Below are 24550 nucleotides of genomic sequence, written 5' to 3'. Positions count from 1 at the left end.
AATGACAATACAGAAGCAATGCTCGCTTCTCACAGCCAGAGAAAACTGAAGGCCTCTGCAGCCTGTAAACAATATGTGAATATAAATGACATCCTGTCCAAAACTCACAGTGTAGCCAAAGCAAGACAAGTGGTTCTAATCCTTATTTTGAAAAAGAAACAAAACCAAAACAAACAACAAAAACCACACAGGGCAGACCACAGCTCCCCTACTTTTAGGACCTCCTCTCCCTACCACCAGTTCAAGACAACCCCCGGTAACCTCAGAGAATAGCAGCTCCTTCTCCTTGACAAGCCACTAGCTGCTCTGTGGGGCTGCCCCATGAAAGCAGGGGTTTCTTTATTTACAGTTTCTTCCCTCCCTTTCCCACCAGTTATTTTTGAGGGATTATGTTTCCTGTTTTCACTGCTTTGCCTCCATTTGTCATTCATCACAGCCATTAAAGTAGGAGGGAAGCACAGGGGAGCAGACCAACACAAAGCAAACCTTTACGGTTCAGCAAGCAAGGGATTAAATGTCACCTCTTCCTCCCCCCTCACCTCACCTCTCTCACACACCCTCCAAGATGTTATGTAAATATGGCTTATCCTGCAGCATATAACCATATTCTGACAGCTTTTACAGGTCAGATATTTCAGGATGGATCAGACAGGCAACCTATTCATCCTGGTTTGTGACAGCTACTTACCTCCCTCTGGCTGGTCCATTTTGGATCACAGACAACTTGGTCTGGAAAACCCCTGACTGTATCTTGTAGCTAGAAATGATGCCACAGCAGTTTTTAAAGATGAAAGCAGAGCACTATAACGCAGATACTCCTTCTTGTTATGCTGTTGATTTGCAGACATTGTCTCTCCACCACGTCAGTACTGAGCGCCCAATTTTCAGGAAAATGTAGTCAGAGAAAAAGGAGGGGGGAAAAAAAAAAGTCCTTGCAACAATTTAGAGGGATGCAATCAACAGAACTACTGCCTTTTCCTTAAGCCTTTGCTTGTACATTCCCTGGCAGCAGTCTCACAAATCTTATTGATGAAGATTGTACTTACTGAGTAACTCAGATGCAGTATAGTTGCTATCACTATACTGCTACTCAGTAGAGCTACAGCTCTCCTGCAACTTATAGGAGAAATACAGTGACCCCTGGGACAATAAACACATGGGGTATCAAAGGTTAAGGGTAACAGAACAACTGGCTTTGAGTAGATAAAGGGCAGTTTTACTGTTTTAACACCTTTTCAGGTATCTCCCTTCATACTTTCTTCTTTACTATAGCCTGACTCCCATCAGTCACCTGAGACTCTCAAACACATGCTCTCTATGAAGGATAAATAATAATCGTTTTAGCAGCAACAGAGCTAGAAGTATCCCCACCAAGTCCATTAGCCCCCTCCAACAGTTCACAAGCTCTTATTCACATGACGCACAGCTTCCCCAAGGCTGCTGCTACAGTTGCAACCTTCCCACCCTCCTCCCTCCCCGTCACATTGCAGGGCTGCCCCAAAGATGACAATACATTGTACTTACTAGTAGCAGATGATGGCTAGTGGATGGAGGGAAAGGAGAGACTAAAAAGCAAAATGTTGAGACAGGGACACAATGACTAAGAAATAAAATGTATTTGGTTTTTGAAGACAGCTGAGGGTATGGCTCAACTATATGGCTAAGCCAGTCTAATGAGTGAGTGTGGGTTCATGCAGCAGCAAATCGTACACAGGAAGGATTCTTACCCGGGTATCAGAAAGCAATTAGGGTTTAATTAGGCTCAGGATAGAGAGATCAACAGCAAAGAGGAAACTAATCACATGTGAAACTGAACCATGGATGGCATGTACAGACAGGAGACCAGGAAAGACTGGAATGGTAAAGGGCACTGAGAAGGGAGAAAAACACCACAATCAAGAATTCTGTCAACAAAGAGGGAAGTCAGCATCTGAGATGACCACAGCCACTTGTGGGGAAGATACATTTCTGCTCCCAGGCACAGGGCAGAAGTAATCTTAACTTTATGGGACTGCAAAAATGAACATATCACAGTGCTTAAGAAAAAAGCAACTAAAATCATAGCAAAGGATCAGGTGATCCTGGGCTCAATATCAGACAGCTCAGATTGCACAGCTGGGCAAAAGGGAGAACAACCCTGAAGATAAAAGCAATTTCCCAATGCAGAAATCAAGTTCTCCCTTCCATTGCACTAGGAAGGGCAGGAATTCTACCAACACTAACTCAAAATAGGGGTCTAGTCCTCTCTAACAAACTGTGCCACTGTGGACATCTATCACACTGATGCCTGTGCATCAGTGTACTCTGATGATTAAAGGCCTGTGATGAGTAACAGGTGGTGCATACACAGGAGGGCTTAACACTGCAGTGTTATTCACAAAGAAGTCAAGAGAGCTGTGTAGGTACTGTTCCACTCAGATGATACATAGCCTGAGGGCTGGGTATTTCTTTTTCCTTTGAACAGTACCACCTTATTTCTTGATACTAGTGTAAACAGACTCACCACAAAGACTGATTTAGGGAGCTGCTGATACAGAGCATTAGCAACTTAAGATTTTAAAGTTCTCCTTAAGAGGTAGGACAAGCAGAGCACCCAGTAAAGGAGCTTAGGAAATAATAATAATAATAATAGAAAAAATAAACCAGATACAAAGAGTATAAATAGACCACCACACAGTGAAAACCTGGGCAAAGCTGCTGCAAGGAAGATACTGAAAGCTTCTAGGCTTCGCTAGTATACCACAGTCACAATACAGTTGCATTCCTTTGCTGAGTAATACACCAGCTTCTTTCACTGATCTAGCAAGAAAGTGTTAATGACACCTACCTGGAAGGCTTTAAAATTTAGGGGGAGTACTGTTCTGGCAGGAACTTACTGGTTAGTAAGTCAATCTGAAACACAAATTACCTGTACCGTAAATGCACCTTTCCAAGCAGTTAAAAAACAAACACCACACCAAAAAACACAAATCAAACATGAACACACACACCCAAAAAAACCCAAGGTACAGATCTCCGTTTGGAGAAATGTAAATAAGAAAAGCTGGTTAGTCTAGAAGTCAATCCTGTAGCACAGGAAAACTGGAATTTTTTTAATTCCTGTCTCCTTTATTGTTGCCAGCTAGAGGCTGGGTTGATTTCTTAAGCAAACTCAGGGGGAGAAGAGACTGGACTTCCCTGAAATATTCTCCTGCCACATAATTTCTGTATTGCAAATTATCATTCAGTTAACAACAGCTATGGGCAAAAGAAGTGTCACTTGCACTGTAGTAAGTAAACAAAAGTCAAAACCCTGGATTCTACTGTGCTAGGTGCTATAGAAATGTTTGGAGAGAAAGACAAAGACAGAACTTCCCTAGTAAGGAGTCTGGTAATGAGAAACAAACTACTTTATAGCTTCAGTCCATTTACATGCATTAGTAATTAAAAAATAGCTGTTTAGTTGGTTACATAAAAGAAGCTGTGATTGGTCACCAGTATGGTTATCATTCAAGTAACTGTGGAATAACCCAGCAAAAAGGCAGTAATAATGGAAAGACAAGATGGTTACATGGATTTAACTAGCTTTTCCCTTCAGGCTCTATCTACTGGAAGCCTCTAGCCAAACTAGTGAAAACAACAAAGGTTAAACCATACTTACCTAACCACCACAGACAGAGATGAGCCATGATAAATCTTATTTAGTATCGATGTTACAACCTCACTTCACAGATGAGATGTACGTAGTAGAGACTGTCTTAGAGGTTAAGTTCTAGAACTAAGAACAAAAGTTCAGAGTCGAGATCCCAGACCTATCATCTGTAGATGACCTTGGACACTGTATTTGGAACTATCAGAACCTCAGTTTCCCTGGATGAACAGGCTATCGATAGCTGAACTTATCCATGTTTCTGAAACACCTGCAGATCCCAAGAGCAGATAAGCCCATATCATTACAACAGTGCAAGAGAAGATTTGGAAAGAAAAATCCCATTTTAATAGTGTGTATGCTTCCTCTTTTGTGCAGACTGAGTTTTCTCCTCCCCACTCCCCAGACAGATATAGGATCCTTACACGCATTCTTTTAAGCCAACCTTCAAAACAGTACTTTGTAATGTTAGAATGACAAGTTATCCTTTTAAAAGTAAATAACTGACCCTACTCACAAGTTTCACACAGACTTTAATATAATTAAAACTATAGTTCAACATACTTAAAACAAACCCCAAGATTTCTTAAAGACAGGACTCTCAACATCTTAAACACTATTCCTTTCTACAGGCATGCTTTTCTGAAAAACATTTACCCACCCGATTTTTGCCTTATCAGGAACCTGCTACATTCCAAAGGGCTGTGCTCAAGGTTGTAACCTTCTTTTCCAGGCATTTTGCTGACTATTTCACTGCCAAATACGGCCCTTTGCAGGATGCACTTGTTTGCAAGAACTCAAAACCCGAGACATTACAACAGGGCTGAACAGTATGCTGACAGGAAGAAATAGACTGCTGTTTACTTCAATCAAAGAGAAAAAGTGTGTCACTTTGTGTATTTTTAAAACCAAGAATTAATAATTGACATTTGCCTTCACACAGTCCTTTGATCCCAAAGCAAAACAAGCTAAAGGGATACATACAGTAGCACAGCTGCCCCTGGGGTGAGCCACTGGAGAACTGCATATACTGTGTAAGGTGGAGAAGAGAAGAGAACAGGCAAAAGAACATGAGTTTGCCACTGTAGCAGGTGAGTAACTTCTTCTGAGTCCTTGCAAAACAACTAGACTTTCTGAGTATTATCTGAGAGACCAAGTTGTAGACAGCACAATGGTAAACAGCGTTAAGTGGTCTGCTACTCCTAGTTTTCCCCTATAAATAGCAGCCCCTCCCCACTGCCTATGGTGCTGCCTGACATCTCCCAGGCACACTTGGTATGCATACAGAGATATGACAAAATTTGACAGCAGCAGGTTTCATTTGGAACCATCTTCAAGGACATACTAAACGATGCAGTTAAATCCACTTAAATACCCAATAGAGTATCAGAATAAATCTGTTAAAAAGATTATTCTACATACTAGTTGATTTCTACAACAGTTGTATTTGTTGCAAAAGCCCTTTAAATGAATACGAGATAAGGAAATCACCTTGGGGCTAAGGCCTGGTAGAGCACATAGAGAAGATTAATAGGCCTAAGAGAAGAAACCAGCTATTTTAAAAAGAGGTTTGGCAGAAGAGAACCAGACCCATCTCTGTTGAGTAGTTCAAACTGCCTCAGATATTGAACCTATTTCAGGAATATAGGGAGTGCTCTGGGCACAGTGAGTCAGCAGGGTGGGGCATTTTTTTCCATGTTTGTGGACTGAACAGGAACAGAAAGAGCAAAAGAAGCTGGAAGCTGGAAATCTAGCACCTGGCTGCTATACAGGCAGGAATTCAGCAGCATTAAATCAGAAGAGCTCACAAATCTGTGCAGAGCCAGCACTCACAGGTAAAAATAGAAGTCTCATCTGGGAGTCAAGTAAACGTCCTAAATAAGATTGAAAAGAGAAACTGTAAAGATGTTTCAATACTGTAAGCTACCTATATTTTCTCCTGACGACCCTTGCCCCCTCCTTGTTCTAGATTAAGCTTTTTAAGCAAATCACACTATTTGACACAAGTCGTAGTTGCACTATTAGGTCAGGACAATGACATTTTATATTTCAAAGCAAACAAGTGTAAGAAGGCCTAGCAATAACATCTAACCCCCCCCCCCCCCAACACTCATCAAGGGAAAATACTCACATACTACATAGTTGTAAGATGTAATATTGCAGATGTGTCATTACAGTAATTACATCATAAAAAATAATATGAAATCTTAGGCCATGAACACTCACACATACACTCCTAGAACCAAATGCAAGTTACTTAAGGTGATCCACTCTCCTCTAAAAGCTGTGCAGAACTGACATCCATACAGTCCTCCTTCCAGATAATTTATGACCTAAACAATCTTTTAGCAGAAGCTAGAAACTTTTTTTAGTCTTAGTAAAAAGGAATAATTGGATCTTCTTTTCCATTTTCTCCTGGCCATAAACACTCAAAGTATTTGCTGATGTAATAATTAAAAACATGACGTACTTACATAGGCAACTGAAAGGGGAGTCAGTCACATGCACTAGGATGTCATCTGGTCTGTCTTGCAAACAATACTGACTGTAAATATATATTTTTCCCCCATTCCCAGTCCCAGCATTCTACTTAGATTTATTCTACAAAACACTCTAATTCTAACATCAGCAAGCCCTTAGGCTGACTTTTCTCCCCACCCCCCAAGCAGCAGAAACAAAGCATCTGATCAGGGAAGAGGTACTCTACTCAAAGGATACCCCAAACCTCTTCCTGAAATGCCAAAGCAGCTGGCTAATCAGAAGTGAAATTGCTAAAGTTAAACATGAGTTCTCAGCTTTAATATTCCCATTGTTATTTGAATTAACAACCTCAGAGTCCCAACAGACTAGGGGTTTAAGCATACATTGTCTCTTGTGGTATTATACTTTCTCCCCTCCAAGACCAACAGATCAGTTGCTGCTCCAACACAAACGTTTGTGTGGAGGATGGATGGGATCCATGGTTAGAGGGGGGTTGTGTTTTGGTTTGGGGAGTTTTGTGATTTTTGTTTGGTTTTGGCTCGGGGAAAAAAAAACAAACCAAAACAACCAACCAACAACAACAACAAAAAACCCCCACAGATAAATTCCCTGATCCAGTTCTCAGCATGAATCTACAAATGAACAGTTGTTGGCACAACTGACAGGGCAGCATGCCACAGCATGTAGCATTATCACCAAAGACAATTTAAATCAAGACTTAGCCTCAAGGGGCATAATATGAAAATACGGGAAGACATATAAAAATACATGTTGTAAGACAAGGCAGCCGTTGCTTCAAATTTTTAACAAATAATAATAAAATAAAAAAGGAAAAAGTGGAAAAAACAGAGATCAACACATAAGCAGAACCAATCGCAGCCATAGGTAAGCAAATGCAACCCAGATTTTGAACTTAATTATTTAGAGAGTAAACTGAATGAGTTAATAGGAACACAGAATTAAGAAGAAAGAAAGTAGTAGTGGAAGAAAGTATATGAATTGTAGCAGTCAGTGAAAGGGCAAGCCTCCAGCAACAGAATTGGGGGGTTTTTGTCATGTTTTCTTTTTTCTTTTTTACAGTATTTTCCTTTAAAAGTTATATATGGATATAAACTCATTTCTAAACACATACATATAGAGGCAGTTCACCCATTTTCCAGCTAAAAGAAGTGTGGTCCAGGATAAATGCACCAAATTGGGTTCCAGGACACTAGGGCTCACCAAAATTCAGCCAGAAGCCTGAGCTTCAGCATTTCAAAAGACCAAGCTGCATATTTTGTTGTTAAAGCGCTTGGAAATTTATTTATGCAAATCACTATATAAGATAAAAGCTTGTTATGAACCCAAGGCTGTTCTTCTTTTAAAGTTCACTTTTTGTTCTTCGCATGTGTTTGAAAAAAAACTTGCAAATGACTGGTTTCCTTACAAAGAAAAAAAGCACAACCACAAAAGAACCAACTATCAAATCCTATTAAACAAGCTTATTTGCAGTGTGCATCAGCCCTACAAGGCAAGTGTCCATTAATGGGAAAAACAGTTTTAGCATCAGAATATTTCCTTAACCAGCTGTTGATCTAATTACAAGAAAAAGCTTATTTAAAAGTTTAAGCGGAACTTTATAAGGGTGCTTGTACCTTTGCATCAGTGTGTATTTGCACATACATTGAAACCAGCCTGGAACACCTACATATAGAATAAAAGATTTAAGTTCAAAAATTCTTCCTCTTCAGATTTTTCTTGTACATGCATGTATTCAGAACGCATTTACGTAACAGATAATCAAGTCTCCTTCCTTGCTTTAAGAGGAGATACTGAGATTTCATACAAGTACTGAAATGGAGGACAGCCACTAACTGTGGAAAGATGTGTAACCCTTTATCTGCAGTACAAATCTTACTACGTTTACACATTGAGCACAAAACAAAGCAGAGCTTAGATCACATTAGTATGTATTTCAGTTTGACCAGACTGGTGAGACCACAACAAATTATGTATAGGTCAGTGCTCAAGCTTGAATAAATTTGGGGTAGTCAAGGTCAGGGCTAGGGCATGTTTGCTGAATACAAACATGACAGGTCAGTCACATTCAAACAGCTAAGATCACACCATGGTGTAACAGAACTTAAGTTTGTTGCAGATGATCACCCAGCTGAAAAGGAAGGCATCTTTTTCTGTTGCCTCACATACTCTAAAAACATACTATTTTTGTCTCCATGCATACTAAAAAAAACCCTACCTAACCAAAATTCATTTTGACAGAATCCTACCCTCAGAGGACAGGACAAACTGAAAAAAAGTATGTCTGATGTTGTGATGTAAACACCATTTTATCACTTCCTCTTGCCTTTTTCCTCTTAAGACAGCAGAGTGGGGGTAAAAGAGTTATTAAATAAAGTAAAAATGCTTTCCAAACTGCATTAGTGTTTCCATAGCACCCATCCAGGAGGCATGGCAGATGCATATGGACAGCTAACACAGCTCTCCAAAAGGTGAGTGAAACTTTAAAACAGAATTATGTTTTTGAACTGCCTGCCCAGTATAGCTCACATACAGATCTCAACCACATCTGCAGTATTGCTACTGAAACTGGACAGCATAAGCTGCACACATGTAAGTTTTAAACATTTATAACCTAGGCCTGTGAAAACCCTCTTAGCTCTTTTGAAGTCAGAAATCAAGCCCACACTTCAAAATCAAGATACCTTGGGAAATTCTGGTTCAGGTAGTTATATAGAAACATACAGCTTGTGCTGTGGAGATTCAGTCACAGCAAGTCAGTCACTAGAAACACCCTAACATCAGCAAGTCCTGGATCAGGTCTTTCCTGAGATACTGTTACAGCTCTCAATTGGTGTGTCAAACTGTTGAATAAAACAAAAACAATAATTCAAGAAAAAAACCCTCAGAATTCATTAAGGTCTCTCATTCCTTCCTTGCTAGTTATTCCCAACTCTACCTCTTTTCCATCAGGATAATATTTTTTCCTGATGTGAACCCTGACCCTTTTAGCAATACAGGAAAACTCTGGTAACGGCAAGTTGACTTCAGCTCTGTGACTGCATGGTCAGAATTCATATTCTTACTACCTTACCAGGTGGATTTTACTGGAGGCATCCTTCAGCGCCCCACTCCCCTGGATGTACTTAAGGGGCTCCCTTTGAAGCTGAGTTTGGTGCACCAATACCTGCCTGCCCTCCACAGCACAGGTATAGGTACCTGCTTCTTCTAGGCACAGCCATTTCTTTATTTACCTTAGGCAGTGCTAGATTTTCTCCTCTGCTGGGGTCAGCATTATCTCACCTATTCACCTCCCTGGTAGAACTTTTCAGTAGAATGCAAAATTTTTCAGCGGTGAGAGAATTGAACACAAACAAGAGTATAAAGATAAAATCAATGTCAAATTGCAGACATTGTCAGGGAGCTCTCAAGCTAATAGTGGGGGTTACTAAAAGAAACATTGTGATACTATCTACCATCTACTAAAACGCTGCTGAGATATACCCCTCACTCTGAGGTGGAGGCTGCAATCAGACCTGTCTCCTACATCTTCCTGGGACACGTCTCCCCACCTTAATACTGTCTTGTCCCAAGACTTACAGATGCTACAGCTCTGTTCCAGGGTGCTACCCACTCCTACCCCCCGCAAGATGGACAAGCGCTACTACTGGAGGAGAAGCAAGATCATCTTCTCTTCCCTAATACTGAAGTAGAGAACCTAAAGTTTCTGGTATGGTTTCATGGTAACCAGTACTCCAGTAGCTCCAAATCTTTAGTTTACTTCGACTATCAGTTTACTAATATAAAGTTACTTCACTCAGTGCATGCAGAAGTTGCAAAATCAATTTGGATTAGAAAGAGTTGAAGTGATGTATAAATGCTATGTAAATATTTCTATCCTATGTAAATATTTCTATACAAAGCAGTGTGGTTTCTCAACAACTGCAATGGGAAAGGTTTATGGGTTTGTGTAACTGCTCAGCTGAGCGTAGGGGGACCTTCAAGAAATTCAGCAAACCGAATTGAGGAAGTGCCTCTCCAAAGACTAAATGCCTGCAGTGACAGGTCTGCATTTTCTGGGCTATGTGTTCAAACATCACTTAGTGTATTGGGTCTGGCTGAGATGGAGTTAATTCTCCCCATAGCAGCCCTGGTAGTGCTGTGCTCTGTATTGGTAGCTAGAAAGGTGTTGATAACACACCAGTGTTTTGGCTACTGCTGAGCAGTGCTTGCACACCATCAAGGCTGTCTCTCCAACATTCCCTTCCGCCTCACCAGCAGGCTGGGGCTGGCCAAGATCTTGGGAGGGGACATACCCAGAAGAGCTGACCCAAACCAACCAAACGGATATTCCATACCATATGACACCAGCTCAGCTATAAAAGCTAAGTAAAGGGAGATGGAAGATGGGGCATTCGTTATTTTACATTTGTCTTCCAGAGCAACTGCTATGAGTACTGAAGCCCTGCTTCCCAGGAAGTGGCCAGACATCGCCTGCTGATGGGAACTAGAGAATAAAATCTTTTGTTTTCCTTTGCTTTCACGCACAACTTTTGCTTTATTAAACTGTCCTTATCTCAACCGACAAGCCTTTTGTTATATTTTCTCCCCCCTGTCCAGTTGAGGAGGGGGAGAGATAGAGCAGCTTTGGTGGGCACCTGGCACCCAGCCAGGGTCAACCTACCACACCTAGGAATACAGAAAAGTGGAAAATAATTTTCTTCAACATGCTCTGATCTAAATTCATAAGATATGAGAGCTCCTGCACTCACATGAAGCAGAACCCAGCCCTCATCTGAATGACAAGAGCATCGGACCATGTAAACAATCTCAAAATTGCCATCAACCTCTCATTACTGTCACTCAGTACAGATCAATTTAAGAAGGCTGCCAGGCCTGTAGCTCAATACTCCACCTGAAATACCAAGGAAAAACAGGGAATATTCTTGATCCTTACCATCAGAAAAGAGCATGGGGACCATCAGTCAGGTCTGCCAAAGGCCCTTGTGCTGGAAAAAAACTGAACTGTTGCATAATTGTAAGACAGCAAGTGGTTCCCTGGCTCCCTGTTGAGGCAAGCACATGCTGGCTCTTCTGAAGATACTTGAGGACGAAAGACAGTCCCCTTGTTCCCACACCAGACCCCTCCATCTGACTAGATATGTGCTCATTGTGCAATTGTGTTAACAACATCTGCCTTTTGGTCTCATTACAATCACAGGTCTCCTAGGAATGAGGACAACAGCAGACCATGGAGCACCCAAACTAGTTACATGATGTGCAGCGTACTTCATTCCTATGGGTAAGATCCTTAGGAAAGAAGCTAGCTGAGAAAAGGGTGAACAAAAGGTTCACCTGAACAATTATTCAGGTGATTGTTAGCTCCAATGTATTGCTTGTGTTAAGTACTAGTTTTCTGTCATAGTTAGAACCAGCTCTTGAACGCCTTTGAGTAGCACACTTATGTCTGCTGGAGATACTTGTTCCAGCAAGTTAGGAAGCCAAGAGTGCCTTTGAGACGATACTCTGGAATTGGCTAAAGCATTCTCTTCCTGATATCCATCTACCCCATATCAGGAGCTGTGGATGATCAATATTAGACTAGAGAAGTGGTGTATGTCCCAAGGCTGAAGAATGTCTTTTCATCAAGACTACAGGTTGTCAGATATTTTTTCCTCTTTGGAATTCCGATTTCACTCATCAGCTTTTTATTAAAGAAAAACAAGAAAAGTAAAACAAGAAACAGACTGCAAGATGTGCTGCTCTTCACTGCAGTCACTGATGTGGTGCAGTCTGCACATCACCTGTACGACGCACCTTTAATCAAAGCTAAGCATTGGGCTTCACATTCACCACAATTAGCCTTAGACAGGAAAACTGCAACAGAAGTTTACAACAGGATGTTCTCTGTTGGCTAATCCACAAATTCAAGTAAGCAACGAGTACAATTAGCAAAGACAAATACATTAAACCAAATACCATGATTTCCTCAAAGACAATGATAGAACACTGCCAGCTCAGGCATTACCATGTCTTCTTAGAGTGATGACAGAGATTTCAACCCCATCAGACTGAGAGGTCCAATGACCACTTCAGGAGAATGTAAAACAAAAGTATACAAGACACCCAGGCAGTTGGATGCTAATAGTCACAGAAACACGCTTTTCTGTGCCTTGGCTCCTACTAAGCACCATAATCTAATCTCTTCTGGGAAGCCCTGAGCCCAGCCAGGCTGACAAGCCATTACTATCTTCCTGGGCAAAATTATACCATGCTATGTAATTGTAGACTGCAGCAGATACAGTTCTGTTTGTATGTTACACCTCCCTAGTGACAACAGACCAATCACATTTACTTTTTAGCAGCTCAGACACGTTTGAAGCCTGATGCTCCAGGGAATGAGGTATTTTTCTTCAGAACAGATTATTCTAGGAAGCTGCTGGCCCATTTTAAAAGAACACACAGATATGACGACTGTAGGTAACTGAGGGTTTTGTTGGTTTTTTTGTGGCTTTTTGTGTGGGTCATTTTTTGGTTTTTTTGTTTGGTTTTTTTTTTTTTTTTAAACTATCCTAACAACTAGCGCCTGCTCCAGCCTCACCCATATTGTGGGTTCAAAATGGGCACTCCTTACCTCGCTTTGCAGCCAAGGGAGTATATAATTTCTGATAACATAATAGCTGGCACATATCCCATCAGAGAAGTAGCTGCATTTCAGTGTTGAGCGTAGAATACTCTGAAGTCCTTAAGAAGAAGTAAACATAGTGAGCCAAGGCTGCACAGTGCACTTCTCCACACATCAAGGACAGGTCACAAACACAGAGGAGCTGCTGAGTCCAAACACATCAGTTGCTCACTGTTAAGTAACTACTACAAAAACTGGCTTATTAGATTTCAGATAATATTGTGTGATCCACGGCAGCCTGCTACAGTTGCTACTACCCTGTTGGCACGGACTAATCTGCAAGTAATTTGGGGCTTTTGGATACTTCAGTGAGACCTAACCTGTGCAGAAGCTCCGAAGTAGGATGGGTTTTTTTTATATATTATTTTTAAAAGAAGTAAGTCTGTGGTGGATTTATTCTCCCTAGAAAAGAATTCCTCCCTCCACAAAACACAAAAAAAACCCAGAAGCAACAAGGATTGGTGAAATGACTGCAAATAACAAAATAACAGAAAATAACAACTAGGCAAAGAGCCTGCAATACCAACAGGCACAATTCAGTAGTATAAACCAACAGACTGAACTTTACTAATTCACTCTTCCTACAGGACAATCATTGTGGATTCTCACACATGTATTCCTCGTGTATTCATGTAGCTATGAGCAACTAACTCAGCTCCAGCTGCCACGTTTTGGCAGAGCTTTCTCTGAAACAGAGATTCCAATTACATTTGCAATAATCTGATTACTACATCAGCCGTAACCTGGTTAAGAAAGGGTCTGAGAGATACCATTTTGGCAGTTGGGAATAAGACAAGAGAGAGACACGCTTTTGTTATTTTAGTAACAGGAAGATTTGCAAACCACAACCAGATTTTGTGACAGAAATATACCACCCTGGTCCTACGTGAGACAGTTTTACTGTTTAAAACACGTACAATACAACTCAAAACAAGTTCAGAGAAGTTACAGATTTGTAAAACTGCCTCAGCAGTAAGACAGACCAACATTCAAGGATTTACTTACACTTTATGGTTACTTTCACATCACATGTAATTTAAAGAAAGGATCAGGAAAGCAATCCACTTTATTATCAGTGAGCTGGCCAAAACCTGCTTTGTAACTTAAGACACTCAAATTGTTGTTTTGGAAGCACTTCATTCACATGCAGTTCACCCAAACTAATCCATACCAGCATTTCTGTTGTCACTTGCAGTCTACCCCTCTATCTGCACAGCAAAGTTGCCATTCAACCTGTACCAGAACACCATTTCTTTTCCTACATGTGCCAGCAAGAGGTTACTAAAGTCAATGATATTTCACCAGGGAAAGAACAGGATCAGGTCCTTATTATTCTTTCTGTGCTTATCTCACTGGGCAGAACAAATCATAGAGGAGACAATCAAAAAAAACCTGCTAGTCTTGGTTTCTCTGGGGGAAAGCAAGCTCCAGATAAGCTGTCCCTCCAATCAACAGTCTGATTTTCATGAACAGCAATATGCTTGCCTATGGTAATTGGAATGGAGCAATTCTCCTCAAACAGCTTGCCAAGTCTCACCTCATTAACCTTTATGGACTGACCTCCAAAATTCCTTGAAGCTGAAATACAGGTCCCCCTTGACTCTGCACAATAACTGTTTATCCCTAAGAGGTTGGGGAGAGAGGGAGGGCAATAGAGAATGAACTGCTAAACGTGCTAGAACTGGAAGATAGAGACCTGTTTCCAGGCCGTTACTGGGGCCCAAATCTTCACAGGCTTCTGTCTCCTTTGCTGGCCCATCTTTCAGATAGCCTGCAAAGCCAAATTTGGATTACAAATCACCCTCCCCTCCCCCAACACTTCTTTTAAGAGTATCATTAGCTATAGTGTGCTGCACAGTATTCAAATAAGCATTTCCTAACCCACACTTGAAGGTTTAGCAAATTTTCAAATTAAACCTTATTTTTCCCCCCTCCCAAGTTTGTTGCTCAGGATGCCTACTCGCCCTTCCACCCAACTCATTTTACTACCTCTGCTCAGACCTCAGTGAAGCTTCCTGGTGTCAGTGAAAATCAAGTTGTCCGTGAAGAAGTGACTGAACACAGTACTTAGCATTTTATCCAAATATCCAAACCAGAGATATTAGACAAATGGAAGCACTTTAGAAAGGTGGTAGCACAATTAATTCTACAAATTAGTCAACTCCTAGCTTTCTTTGTCTCAACGTTTGCTTCAGAGAGCATAACTGCAAGAATCAATAGTAAAATGCTCCCATTTTGCAGCTCTGGAAGTCTGTACATAGGGTCATACATACTTACACTAAACAGTGAAAATCTTCAAGGTTAAAACCACACACTTGTGCAACTGCTTTGCCAGAGGTGAAAAGAGACCAAAGCACCTCATTCCCCAATGTATTTCACTGCTTCATAGTCCACCACCTACATGCACAAGTAAATCACTTCATATGCCATGGTCAGTTCTTATATCAATCTAGAGAAAGACAGAGCCACCTTCTCCCCATGTTTGCCTATTCCTCCACACAGCAATTAGTTTCACTCCACCAGCCCAGTCCCTTCATTAGTTCCAAACCCTAACCAATTCCATCATGCTCATCCCCATCCTCAGCTCTTCGCTCCCTTGTCCACCTTTGGTTCTGCAAGGGAAAAATAGCTGAAAAGCCACCTAACCCAGAAAAGGAAGCCAGTGCAAAAAAGTACCAAGACACCAGGTTTTTCTGCTCCTCCTTTCTCTTCTTTTTCCTTCAGCCACCTAGAAAGAAGCCTCCGTCTGGGAGGAGGTAGTGCACTGGGGCAGGCATGGATGCTTCCAACTCTCCCTGCCACTTCTTAGGGCAGGACCAAAATTTTGTAAAAAACAGCAACCTCTCTGTGTTTTTCCTCTGAAATCATTTGGACAGAGGCTGACAACTGTGAAGCAGAATGGATGCAGAGTTCATACACATCCGACAGTTCAACTGCTTTGCCCATAAACCAGTGGTTTTTTAGTACTTTGAACAGAGTCAGTAAGGACTGTAGGAGCAGCTCACTTAGCCACAGACTTAATAGCGTGGTTCCACTTGTCTGCACATTTCCTGCTCAAATGAAAGGCATTATCATCTTGTTGTGTGGCATTCACTGCAATGCTTTAGGGCTCTAGCCCTTGGTCCTGTGAAATCACCATGCTGAAATCACCTAGGTCCAATTGTTTTGGCATACAGAACAGCATTCTAGTCTGTGGTCATCACAGTATGGGTGCTGCATGGATATCCATATGGCTCTGATGCAGCTTGATCCTAACCTTGAGTTCCTACAACACTCCCAAACTTTTAAGTGTGCACTGGTATTACATTTCACCTGCCCAGCCACAGGTCACTGCCTGCCTGGTAGGCCCTCATGCAGCAATGGCAGCTACACAAAGTGGGCGCATCTCTACTGCCAGACAGACCACTTTTAAACTGTTGGTAATTATGCAGTGATGACAAGCAACTTTCTACCCAACCCATTACTTGCAGAATTCACAGTGCTTTGTCTACTTACTCCACAGGAAAGCCAGTCTCACTTCAATATCTCTGTCATGGACCACGAAAATGAGCTTCACACAGACAGATCACGTGACATCAGCACTCTCCGGGGCTTCCCATTATCAGACAACTACTGTCTGGGTTGGTTTACACTCTCATTTCAAAGGCAGGTGCTTTGTGATTGCAGAAGAACCTGAACATTTGGGTGGGAGAAACTCCATGATCTAGAGTGAACCTAAGAAGAGCAAAAATAAAATCTATCTGCATGCCATTACTTACAGTAGGCCTGAGCTAAAGGTTAGCAACTGTTTGTGGAAAAAGGAACAAAAACAAACAGGACTGCAGAGTCCACTATAGTCACCGGGGACATAAAGCAGAAGCTCCATAGATTCCACTAAACCCAGCTAGAGAGAAAGAAAAATCTGGCAGAGAGAGGGAGCTCTGCACTCCCCCAGACTAAGAAAAGGGGAGTGGTAGCACAAGCAGCTTGGTAATCTCAAAAGCCACTAAATCGCTGGAAAGCAAGGCAGGGGGGTGGCAGTGGCATTTAAACAGTATCTTGTCATCACTGCTCCTAGGAAATCCACTGATCACCGCAGCAAAGGATTAAAACATGTTTAGCAAGTGTCAGAGAAAAACCTCATTCTTGACCCAATGTAAGTCACGGACTGACAGCAGGACCTGTGGCCAGCAGCCCTTAAAATTAACAAGCAAGCTGCACATTATGAAAGTTCCTACATTTCAGATCCTCAGAAGGAAGTATCACTACACAGTGGACTGAAGTATGCCTCAGCTGCTCAAAGGAAAGTTGTGTTTCTAAACAGCAGCAACAGAGCTGGCATGTCCCTTCCTGAGTCGTCTGTACCACTAAAACATTGCAAAGCACTTTTCAAACTACATCTTGTAAAATCCACAGAATACAATAGTGGGTAGAAGAAGTGCAGAATTAAGAAATTTGTCCAAGATCTCAGAACTTGCAACTCAGGAACAGACCCTTGCAGAAACTGGTACAGAACAATGTCCTTCCATGACGACATACTTCATGCTTTCTTGGGGCTTTAAAATTAAGTAGTGTCAAGGATTACCTTAAAAGCATGAAATTCAGATGCTTGCCTATCTGGTCAGGCATTTAAGGCATACAAAAACCGAAGAATCTACAGCTCTAAGTAAGTATGCGCTTTAAAATGGCATCCTGCTCAGCTGAGATAACAGGAATTTTGAGTCTTGCAGTTCACATGCATAGATAAAGTCCAGCACTCTTTCCTCTGTCTACATCAAACTCACTAAAAATATAGGGAATGCTCCATGTTCTTCAGAAAGGGACATTATTTTTGAAAAAAAGGGACAGCACTCTCACGCTTAGTAGAGGCTAAAGTAAGTTAAACTTTACTCCCAATGGAATTAAATTACACATATCCCCAAGCTGACCTTATAACGAGCACTATAGCTGTTGGTGGCTTTCTAGAGAGAAAGCCTGGCAGAACTCTCTGGAGAGCACTATCAAGCTCTCTGAAGTGAACAGAAGCCACTATTGGGGCACCTTTAAGGAAGCAGCTTTGCAGGTAAATATTATCTGTGTGGACTCCAGATAAGAGTTTCCATGTTGTTATGCAGATAGATAAAATCATTTCACACACAAAGGTATGAGAGACCATGCACTGATTTTATGAAGCAAGCTATAAAGCCAAGCAACAATTCTAGTGTGCTCCTCAATTAACAAACTGTTACTAGTTAAAAAACTGACCCAACTGAGGCCATTGCAAGGCCTCGTCACTGCATAATGGCACTATGTAATTCTCTTGATTATAAGCAGAAATGCACGAGTGGCTTCTCTTGTGTCTGTCTCTGCAACTAACGTTTAACAGTAGACAGAATTTAAAAAATTGTGTTCTTCCTCCACAATCATAGTAAAAATATTCAAGCTTAGCACAGAATTAAGACTTTTTTTTTTTTTCTATTCCCACTACAGGAAATTAGTGATACATAATTAATCCTAACATAAATATCTTTGCCTGGGCTCCATTAAGTACATTTAATAGAAAGTACAGTTATTACCAAATCTCAACCCTGAAGCTCTCATTCTGCTCCTTGGAAAAAACTGCAAGCCTACCAGCTTGGTCTGATTTAAAGTTTTTGATAACCCATCTCCAAGAACCCAGATTCAAATTTTTGCTTGGATCCCACTCACTTGAGAGTTAGATGACCTCCTCCTAGTCCTTTTTTGTAATAGAGAAGTGGGAAATTATCACTCGACTGTGAACTCCAGAAAGAATTTGGACAAAACAGCACATGTCTGGTGGCCAAGCTCAAGGTGCACTGGGGCGGCAGATCCAGACAGAACGTTCCCATCACACCTGTCCACACCACATTCAACATTATTACGGCCAGAGTCATGAAAAGCAAAGTCAGCAAGCATACAAAAATCTGAATGCACAAAGAAGCCAAATAGTATTGAACAAACCCCACTTGATGCTAATTAACATTAAGGCTGGGCAGAACCTGCTGTGATTCAAACTTGCACTCTTTGTTCAAGGAAAACTTCAGGGAAGCCTGGCAGAACCACTGACTGAACCACAGGTGCAGGAAAAGCTGTCTGGATCTGTGAACTGCTTTCATATCACGTGGTGATGGAGAACAGTTTGCATCAGAGCACGATAGTTGGGAATGGTGGCCAGCCAGCTAATCACACAGGGATCTCTCATGCCTTTTGTTTGTTTTATGAAAAAGAGGTTCTGCCAGTTGGTTTCAGATCAAAATTCTTCCTAATCAGGAAAGAAAGAAAATTCATATAAAATGATGCTCAGTAGGAACTAATCAGAAACACAGTCCTCCTGAAGGCACAAGCCTTTTTGGTTAAGTAAAAAGTTGCCACCAGCTAATGTGCAAGACAGTAATGATTAGCCATCTGGTGAAGTTTCCTGCTAAGCTTGCCATGTCACCCCCTATGCTGAGGAAAGCAGAAGGTGGATCAGTTACATTCTGTCCTTGCCTGCAATTGTGTGGTCAACCTTAGGAACAAGAGACAAAGCTTTGCAGCGCAACGAGGAATTGTAACTGTTCCAACTTTTCAGCAGCCCATTTTTTTGTTTTATCACTGCACCCCAGTTAATTATTTAAAATAAAAATTATCTATTGCCTTTCTGAAAGCTGAATTTATCCTCAAGCTTTATCAACCTTTGTTATTTTTGCCCCTTTGTTTCCTTCTGCAAAAATTGCAACTGCCAGGAGGCTTCGCAGTCATCTAAAGAGCATCAGTAAACAAGAGCAGAGACAGATGGCTGCAGCTCCATTTAAACCAGCACAAGATCCAGACTCTCCCCTGCATTGCAAGTACTACCCATAAGATACAAGCATATGCATAAAACAGAACAAGAATGCAGTAGTCCCAGATAGAAAACAAGTATGTATATACAATCTGATAAGGAAGAAGTCACTGTGAGGACAGGGTGCTGAGGTTTCATGTACAGTGAACATCTATTACAACTGTACAGCTTTCCAGTAATACAAGGGGATGTAAGGATGATTGGGGGGAGGGGGGGGGGCGGTGGTGCAGGGAAAAGTTCTCCCTCCATTGTTACTCCCAAAAGTTTTGCTGGCAAAAAACAGTCGGCAGGGAAAGGAAAACCAGGTACCTCCTTCCAGGAAAGTTACTCTTCTGAGAACTAATACACCGAACTCACACAACCTGAGAACATGACATCTCTGATAGGCCTCACAATTCATCTACTACTTCAGGAATTCAGTCACATTGACAAACAACATGTTAACCTCTTATTAAAATGACAGATTCAAAGAAACAAATAAAACCCACAAGATAACTCACGGATTTAGAATGATAGAAGTCTATCAAAACAATCATACTGGGTTTTTTTCATTCCCAGATTTGATTGTTTTTCATTTTCTGCATAGGAGACTACTGGTATTAGCACAAGATGCTATTCACATTATGTGCCTTGCCTTGCTAAATAGATTCAGATGTCCACATACATTCAATAAATCTATCTGAATCAACATAGTTAACTGTTTGCCTCTTCCACCAAGTATAAATCCACTGCGATTCCACAGACACACCTGCATGCCCAAATGGCTTACATAAGAACGGGTTCAAACATCGCCCATTCTTCCCCAAACAAAAATTTTGTCTCTGCTGAAATTATACTAACAGCTCTCCCTCAGGGCTTCCTGATATTCCAAGTTCTTCTTTCACTTAGTGATAGCAGAAAGCTTCAAGAACAGAGTTGCACAATCATCACCTCCAATCAGCTCTAACTGAAGGATGACACGAGACAGAATGAGAAACTAGCACTCCAATTAATACAGACAGGAAAAAACAAGATTGTGGGAGCAGCATCATTATTGGTAAAGTTCCAGCAAAACCCTCAGGTTGTAGCATGTTGGCACACTACTACCTCTGAGGTAGAGTTTAACTACTCCTCAGTACAAGAATACGAGGGAGGGAACAATCAGGTGGTGAATACTGAACAGTTCTAGCCCCTTTTTACCTCAGCGTTCACATTGAAACTTTAAAAATTGATTAACATGGGACTCTACAGATCCTCTCAAGAGATGCCTGAATCAACCCTTCTGCAAATCCAATCTGTATTCCTAAAATGCAGTCTGATGTATACTTCTGCAGGACCTTCCTAAAACAGGACAACTACAAAATACACACAGACTTCTCACATTAAACAGTTGCCCCCTTAGAACGATTCACCCAGGATCACCTAGAAAACCTCTCCCATTCATTTCCACAATGCTATTTCCTGCTCCATACATTTAAAAGACTAAACAAAGAGCTGGTACACACCTGTATCCCCATGGAAGCAGCTGTCCTGGTGACATCTCCCAGAAGGCAAATCTCCATCACTTGGCCAGATTTGTCCTGTTTTTCGTACACCCACAATAGTAGCCTCAGACACAATGACCTGCTGCTGCCTGTGCCGTTTTTGAGACTGGGGGGTTGGTGGACTGCTGCTGTCAAAGGACTGCTGAGAGTTCTGGGAGGGAGAACGGCTTTTATCCCGATACATGCGGTAAGTGGTGGGGCTGGGGGAAACGTGGCTGGACTGCCCTGAGGAGAAGTCTTCCTCACTGGAGGTAAGGTTCTCATTAGAGCTACAATCAGGAGTATATCCTCCGCCAATATCTTCAAAACTCCTGGGGGAATAGGATCTCCTGGGCCACGTGAGATGTTTTTCCTGGTCAGTTGTGCCCTGATTTCGCAGAATAGGTCCTTTCCCTTCTCCTTCGCCCATCATTCCACCAACATAGATACTTTGATAGGGTTGAAAGTCCATGGGCTGCCAAGGTGAGCGGTTGCTGCCATTGGCATTAATCAGGTTATCTTTGAGAAACCTGGGGTTCAGTTCAGCATCCTCAAATTCTCCATCATAGCCAAAGCTGCTCTCTGAGGACCTTCCCCTGTAAGCAGGCCTCTGGAACTCGCTGAAGCTGGGTACCATGTTAGAAGGGAGGGAGTGCAAAGACTTTTTGCGTTCCATTTGCATGGCTTGGCTACCAAGGGAGCTTATTTTATCGGAAACATCTTTATCGTTGACCTTTACTAGACCCTTCTCATGATGATACTCCATGTTCACATAAAAGGGCTTCTCAACAACATCCTTATTATCTCCAGAAGAATGTGAGTTAACCTTTTTAATCCTCTCAAAATTGGACCTTAGGGCTGCCACACTGGTGCTGTTCCCTCTCTCCTTAGAAATAGGTTCAAATGACCCTTCTTTCTCAGCAGATCCCACTAGCCTGCGAGTGGAAGCCGATCTGTGTTTTGAAGGAGAGCCATCTGTATCACAGCGATTCTCTGTATCTTCTACAACTCTCTTCAGTTTTTCTTCACCATAGTACTTACACCTGTCCTGCTCTCCCTCTCCATGATGGGGGCTGTCCAAAGGCGACAGGTCTGACCCGTCACTCTGGGTAGACAGCTTCCGCAGAGAGGGTATCCTGGGTTTGAACTTTTCCTCCCCGTGGTGTGACTTGCCTTTTTCATATTCGTCTTGGTCAGCAGACTGGTGATGATGCAGGTCTTGGATATGCTGCTCTGCACCCCCTTCAGGCAACTGAGAAACACGTTTAAAACCCCACCTCTGTCTATCATAGCTTTTTTTCTCCTTTGCCAGAAGAGTCTGCAGGTAAATCATGCGGAACCTCTCCTTGTTGACCTCCATCTCCAGTCTCCGGATAGATGCTTTGCACATCTCCAGCTCCTGTTCAATGTCTCCCACAGATTTCAGCTCCATTTTAGGAGGCTCAGAGTCTGCAAATTGTGCTTTCCAAGCCTCCACAAACCCCACAGGGTCCACCATTTTGCATACAGGAGTAAGTGGAGAATACGGGAAGGAGGCTGGAGAGAGAGAGGTGGAGAGAATAAACCAACCGGATCTCACAGCAGAAGCAGAAACAGCTCCGGCAGGGTCAACTCAATGCGTCTCTTTCGCGGTCCATGCAGGGAAGCTGGGAGGCAAACGGCAATCCGCGGAGCAGTCTCTCCTCCCCGTCTCCTTCAGCTTTTGCCGGCCCCAGCCCCCCGTACACTCGCTACTCTCTCCCCGGCATGACTGATCTTTTGCTAGCGAACAACAACGCTCCCACCCCGGCGATCCCAGAGCACTTCAAAGTGGGTGGACAAAGGAGCAGGCTCGGGGCGGGGGAGGGAAGGTAAATATCGCCCCCCACCCACCTCCTGCCGCTGCCGCCGCTGCCGCCGCCGTCCTGGGCACGGCCCTCAGCGCAGCCACGCTCGGGAGTCCTCCGCTCCGTCCTCCCCTCGCCAGCCCCCGTGTTGTGCTTTCTCTTTCTCTCTCCTCCTTTCCCCCTGCCCCTTTCCCTGTCTCCTCCTCCCGGCTATTGTGCTGTCCTCCGGGCGCACACGCTCTCCCGAGCCTCCGCGCGGAGCAGCCGAGGCGGCGGCGCGTCCCGCGGCGAGCTCCGCCGCGCTACCGCTCGGTACCCGAGCGCCCGGCGGCCCCGCGGGAGCCCCCTCGGCGCGGCAGCGGCTGCCCGCGGCTGCCCATCGCGCGGCCCGGCTCCGGCGGCGGCCCGAATCGCAGCGCTGCGGAAGGGGAGGAGAGGGAAGGAGCCAGGCGCAGCGATTGACACGGCGCTGGGGCCTCTTAAAGGGGCAGCCCGGGCCGGCGGCGGGAGGCCGTGCCCGCGGGACTCCGCGGGGCTTGGAGGGGGGGAGCCCGGCCCTGCGCCCTTCCCCACGGCGCGCTCCGGCGAGACAAAGGCAGAGAGTTGCAGACTCGTGTCCTTCCACGTCTGCTCGCCCTGGCGGCCGCAGGCCTGGGCATCGCCGTAGGTAGGCATGGCTATACCTAAGCCTGGGCAAGAACGTGTATCATCCACACAGCCCTCTGTGCGGCGGGAGGTATCCATTCTTGTCCATACATCCGTGCCTGCCCTCATATATTATGTATAAACACCAGCAGCACGTCTCTGTACTCTCTCTGGCGTTCACAGCAGCACTCTCCCCCCAGGCACTGATGCAGCTCACCTTCAAAGGTCATGTTTTCCCCCACTAATGTAAGTGCTGTTTAGTAGTAGGCTTGTCATTCACTCACTCCTTCCTTCCTTGACAATTCATGACAAGCTGGATTTCTGAGATGGGCAACTGGTACTCCAAAAATCGCTATGCTATTAACATAAAGCCTGCTTTGTTCAGGCATTAGTCTCACTTTTGTCCTGTATATCGTCCTAGCCACAATAACTCAAGAGTCCCATGCCTCAGCTCTGGGCAAAGGGTGGCAAATGATTTAAACAAAAGTCTGGTTGCTGAGTGTTACTCCTTCTGCAATCACAGTACATGATCTTAAGCCCTCTATCCTTTCTACTAAGGCAATAAAGGTACTAATTCAACCTCTGAAAAAGTGGTAACAAATACACCTTAAGTTCTATCTTGCCTGTTTGGACAATAGGAAAAAGTGAGATATATATGTACACCTCCTATCTCCCAAAAACCTGCTTCTTTCTTGCCTGCAGCGAGGTATACCTTTTCCAATAGGTATTACTAGACAAGAGGGTAGGATATAGCACCAACAAGAACTAATAAAATCCTGTAAGAATGAAAAGCACAAATCCACAGGAGTAGCTCTCTTACCTTTGAGATATGTAATGTTTCATAATCCATTAAACAGTTTTTCTCTTCCTGCTTTTTTATATGCCAAACAAAATACTGTCGTGCATTTTCAGACACATCATGAATGGCTAATGTATTCAGTTTTGCATAGTTCATCTCTCTTCGTTTCTGTTTCCTGGCTTTAA

The 24550-nt window shown here is 43.0% G+C and overlaps 1 protein-coding gene across 1 annotated transcript in view; it reads right to left on the bottom strand.

Moving 5' to 3' along the window:
- The window catches only part of BCR (BCR activator of RhoGEF and GTPase), a 108658-nt gene extending 85508 nt beyond the window's left edge, over positions 1-23150 (bottom strand). The window contains exon 1 of the mRNA XM_049804229.1: positions 21078-23150. Coding sequence (XP_049660186.1) covers positions 21078-22593 — 1516 coding nt within the window. The 5' untranslated portion in view covers positions 22594-23150. The remainder of the gene's footprint in view (positions 1-21077) is intronic.
- Positions 23151-24550: the final 1400 nt, after the last annotated feature.

This window comes from Accipiter gentilis, chromosome 7 (genome assembly GCF_929443795.1).
Source record: "Accipiter gentilis chromosome 7, bAccGen1.1, whole genome shotgun sequence".
Taxonomy (NCBI): domain Eukaryota; kingdom Metazoa; phylum Chordata; class Aves; order Accipitriformes; family Accipitridae; genus Astur; species Astur gentilis.
Note: the sequence above shows the minus strand (reverse complement) of the source record. Positions and strands in the feature narration are given on the sequence as shown.